This window comes from Haliaeetus albicilla, chromosome 26 (genome assembly GCF_947461875.1).
Source record: "Haliaeetus albicilla chromosome 26, bHalAlb1.1, whole genome shotgun sequence".
Lineage (NCBI taxonomy): Eukaryota > Metazoa > Chordata > Aves > Accipitriformes > Accipitridae > Haliaeetus > Haliaeetus albicilla.
In genome coordinates, this window is record NC_091508.1 from 5,760,805 (window position 1) to 5,765,410 (window position 4,606).

Here is a 4,606-nt window from a genome sequence, read left to right on the forward strand (position 1 = left end):
TAACAAATGAAATTATGACTTACTGAATTACTCTGCGGCTAAAAGGTTTCCATGACAATGGCATCTTCCAGGCGCACCAGCCGCAGCGCGGTGCCAGTGCCGGTCCCAGCCCCGGCACTCACCCCCGGCTTCATCCACCCCCCGGCCCAAAATGGGGGAGATGAGCGAGTGCGAGGAGTCACGCCAAGAAATTCAAACCGTGGTGGGGCAGAAAGGATGCCTGGGTGATTGGGGAGGGGAGTCAGAATGAAATGAGTTGGGTGGGGTCTCGGCACAGGTTTTTTGGGTGGTCTGTCTGTGATAGCATCGCCCCCAGCCCCTCGTTGAGTGGCACCAGGACAACAGGTCCTGAAAATCCCTTTGAAGTAATTAAGCTGAGCCACAAATTAGTGGTTTGGAGACTTGATTGCAGTGGATGGGGCAGGGATTTGGGGGCTTGGGGCTGCCCCAGGCCCTTTTTGGAGCTCTTGGAGGGGGCCAATTTCCACCCCTCCCCGACAAACCAGCACTTTTCACAGCTGTGTAATAAATCTGACTTTTATTTCCTTGCACCATCGACACCTGGAAGCTGCTGGCTTTGCCTCTGTCCTCGCCAGCCCCTTGCAGAGAGCACCCAGCCGGGTCCGTGGGGGTGAAATGCCCTGCAAAGCCCCGCACCCCCCCGCAGCAGGGTTGTCCCCCACCACTGCCCCTGGGTACCCGCAGCATCCCCCGTCCCCGGGACCCCCACCCAGCACCCGCAGCTCCCTGCACCCTGACAGGCGGCCAAATTCGGGTCAGGCATTGATGCTGCTCAACTGCTGCAAAATTCAGGGCCTGCAGATGGGTGGGGGGGTCGGAGCTGGAAACTGGGACCCCAACAGCTTCTTCTTCCTCCTCCTCCTCAGCACGGTGAGCCCCGGGGGACCCTCCACAGGCAAAGGGAGCCCATAGGGTGAATGGGACCCCAGTGACCCTTCCAGCCACCCTGCCCGAGGCGGCCGGTCCCTCGGCTGGCACCGGCGGGGGGGTTCAAGGCCATGACACGGCAGCACCAAGCAAACCCCGCTCCCTGCCCGGGCTCGTCCCGCCGGCTCCGGAGCGAGTCCCCTCATCCTCACGTGCTGGCCGCTGTCAGGACACCTGCGGGAAAAATATTGGGAGAATATTTCATGGGTGCCGAGTGATGCTGCAGGCTCGGGGTCACAGTGCACACAACTGGTGGGTGCATGGGGGGGCACCAAACCCTCTCCCCCACCCCAAGAGCCCCTCTGGGCCCCTAATAAACCACCCCTCATGCATTGATACGTACTCCCCCCCTCTAAAGGCTCCCCTCTTGGGGCTCCAGCATCCCGACCCCTTCCCTGCTCCCATTGGCCTTGCACCCAGCCCTGCCTCAGTTTCCCCGACAAAAGGTGGGAGTGGGGACACGGGGGACAGAGAAGGACTTACCGTGATGGTTTTTATTCGTCCCAGTCGTCTCATGCAGCTCCAGCCCGAGCGGTTTCAGAGCAGAGCGCACTGCTCCCCCTCCTCACACGGCTCCATCCCGCACCACTGCCGGCTGGCAATGAGCTGGGCTGCCGGAGGCGCGGGGGAGACAGGGACCCGGATATTTGGGAGGGGGGAGGCATGTGGAGAGGTGGAAGTGGAAGGAAAAATGGAGGGAGGGATGAGTGGATGGAGGGAAGGATGAAGCGGTGGGTGGATGGCGGGATGGATGGAAGGATGAAGGGAAGGATGGAGGGAGGGGTGATGGATGGGTGGATGCAGGGAGGGATGGGTGTGTAGGTGAATGGAGGGATACGTGTGTGGATGGAAGGAGGGGAGGGAGATGGATGAGAGGATGGAGGGATGGACAGGGGAGTGGATGGAAGGACACAGAGGGGAATGGATGGATGAAGGGATGGACAGGGATGGGTGAAGAGATGGAGGGAAGAAGCACATGAGCTCATCCAGCACAGGACCGATTTGGGGACCACAGAGAGAGACGTGCGCAGGGGACCACGCTCAAATTACGGGGAGAAAGTGGGAGAGAGAGATGGAGAGGACAGAGCGGGGGCAAAGGGATGGACAAGGGGCTGTCAAGGACTGCCAGGCACCGACTCCAGGCCAGAGCAGCCACCAGCCCCACTGCGCCAGCCAGGACCCACATCTCCAGCCATGGGCCGTCGCACCCTCTCTCCCGTGGGACCCCCACGGAGCAGCACTGATCCCCCCCTCCCCGGCATTGCCGTTACCGTCCACGCAGGCCGGCTTGGCGCGGGCGGTGCCGGCGGCTTGGCCGTGGCGGCAGGCGCAGCGTGCCGTCTGCCGGGTGATCGCCCGCCACGGGTGGCTCAGGTCCCGATCCAGCGCCGTGATCTCGCACGTCCCCATCTCCAGCTCCTGCCCTGCAAGGGGATGGGTGCGAGGGGGCACCCGTAGCGCTGAGCCCACTCGGGGCGGGTGGGGGGGCCTGGAACGACTTCGTCCAGGGCCAGGGTTCACCCATCCTCGGCACCACAATGTGCTGCTTTACCCAGGGCTGGCAGACCCTCTCCCGCTCCAGCCTGGCCGAGAGGGTTTGCAATTTCATGGCAAACCCCAAATATCAGGAGGGAAAACCCCGAATGAACCTGGTTTGGGTGAAATTTTCTGGCAAAATCAGTCTCGGTCATTTCTGGGCTGCATGCAATGGGGTGTGCAATGTAAAGGAGATGCCATGTGTCACCTCCAGGTTGGTTGACCCCCTCCTCAGCTAAATTTTGGGTTATTTTCCTCTGCTTTTAAACTGATTTTTACGCACGAATTGCTTTCAAACCTTGAGCCCAAAACCAGCCCCAGCCTCATGGGAAGGTGGGACCAAGGATGGGAGCAGGGCAGGACAGGAGCTGCTGGGGCAGAAATGGTCATGGTCCCCTGCCTCATTGCCCACCTTTTGGGGCCAGGGCAATCCTGCCCACTGCCCAGCACCCTCCTAGCCTTGCAGGAGAGGATTCAAACCACTTTTCTCCCAGTTTCCCAGTCCTGCTGGGACACTGGGGACTGTGGCTGCACATGGGATGGTTTGAAGGTGGTGAAGTTCAGATGGGTTGGGGGGGGCAGTGTTTTTTGGGGTTTGGGGTGGGTTTATTGGGGTTTTTTCTTTCCGGGATGTGGGACCAGCACCCTCCAGCAGGGGTAGCGGCAGCCCCCGGGCCCGAGGGTCCCACAGCTGGGGGTGGGTGCAATGGCTGGGGTCCCTGCCCCGTCCCATCTGGGGGCACATCCCTGCCCGGAGCAACACCCTGGGGGTCCCCACAGTCTCGCAAGCAGCTGGGGGGCGGGGGGGGGGAGGTGAGGACCTTGCAGGGAGTGGGGGACACGTTGCCCAGAGCCCCCCCCAGCCCAGCTCAGCCTCCCTGGGCAGCTCCAATTCCACCCCCCTGCAAACAGCTGAACACCCCCCCCCCCCCCCGCCTCCAAATCCTATCCCAGCAGCCGGAGAAGTTTGTGCCCCGCTCCGCACGCTGCTAAAGGGGTGCAACCCCCCCCCCCCCAGGAGAAGCCCCCTCGGCCGGGTTCCCCCCGAGCAGGAGGGGGGGGGGGTGTCGAGGAGGGGGGGCCCGGGGGTGGCGGCGTTACCTGCTCGGGGGGGGGCAGAGGAGAGGAGCCAGAGGAGGAGGAGGAAGAAAAGGAGGAGGAGGAGGAGGCAGCAAATGGTCGCGGCGGCGGAACGCTCCTTCCAGGCGCCCGGCATCCTGCGCTGCGGCCCGCCCGGCCCCCCCTCCCCGCCCCGCACCGGCCCCGGGGCCGCCCGCCGCGGGAGGGGGATGCTCCAGCCGGCCGGGAGAGAGGGAGGAGAGAGAGGAGCCCCCCCGCCTTCCTCTGCGCCCCCACCGCAGGGGAGAAGGTGCAGCCTCCCCCCCCCACTCCGTGCAGGACCCCCCCCGGTGCAGCTCTCCCACCCCTCGGTGTGGAGCCTGCCTTGTCTTCAGCCCCAGTGCCCCCCACCCCATCCCAGTCCTCATCCCCACCCCTGTCCCCAGCTGCCTCCATCATCCCCAACTCCCATTTCTATCCCCAGTTGCCCCCGACCCCGACCCCCCAGTTGCTCCCCCTCGGTGGGAGCTGCCCCCTCCTGGCCCAGGGTACGGGGGATGCTGCAGCCCCTGCAGCTCAGCCCCCCAACCTGGGGCCATTGGGAACAGAAAAAGAGGAGAAAACAGAGCCAGCGTCCACTTCTCCTCCAGCCATCGGTGGCACGGCCGTCCCCAGGAGCCGAGGCCACTGCTCGACCTCTCCCCGTCTCCTGGGATAAGGGGACTGGACCCACTCCGGGTGCTTCATTTGGCCCTTCCACCTCCTGGGAAGAAACCCTAAAACTCCTGAGCTGCTGGAAAACTTTTCCTCCTCCCCAAAAAGGCTCCAAAAGAGCCAGTAACTGGCTGGCGCAGACAGCATGTGCCGGGAGGAGCGAGGCAGGAGGTGGATCAAGGGGACGAGGCTGTGGCTTGGCCAATGCAGGTAGCATTTGCCAGGGAAATGTATGAGCCAACTGAACCTGCCCGGGTGGGCTCTGGTCCCAAGAAAGGCCTGGGAGGAGATGCAGCGGGGTTCCTTGGATTTTAAGCCACTTGGAAACCCCTCTCTGGCTCTGGGCTGC

The 4,606-nt window shown here is 63.4% G+C and overlaps 1 protein-coding gene across 1 annotated transcript; it reads right to left on the reverse strand.

Annotated features, from left to right (window-relative positions):
• Positions 1-514: 514 nt before the first annotated feature.
• LOC138682191 (chemokine-like protein TAFA-5) lies at positions 515-3,720 on the reverse strand. The gene is made up of 4 exons (XM_069772036.1): positions 3,586-3,720; positions 2,220-2,372; positions 1,432-1,559; positions 515-1,122 (listed from the first exon to the last, which is right to left on the reverse strand). Exons 1-3 carry the CDS (start codon positions 3,698-3,700, stop codon positions 1,486-1,488), a joined length of 342 nt encoding a protein of 113 aa, XP_069628137.1. The 5' UTR covers positions 3,701-3,720; the 3' UTR covers positions 515-1,122; positions 1,432-1,485.
• Positions 3,721-4,606: the final 886 nt, after the last annotated feature.

Coding starts and splice junctions, on each gene's coding strand:
- LOC138682191 (XM_069772036.1), bottom strand. CDS start 3,700: ATGCCGGGCGCCTGGAAGGAGCGTTCCGCCGCCGCGACCATTTGCTGC. Junction 2,373..3,585: donor CTCTGCCCCCCCCCGAGCAG/GTAACGCCGCCA, acceptor ATCCCCTTGCAG/GGCAGGAGCTGGAGATGGGG. Junction 1,560..2,219: donor CAAGCCGGCCTGCGTGGACG/GTAACGGCAATG, acceptor CGCCTCCGGCAG/CCCAGCTCATTGCCAGCCGG.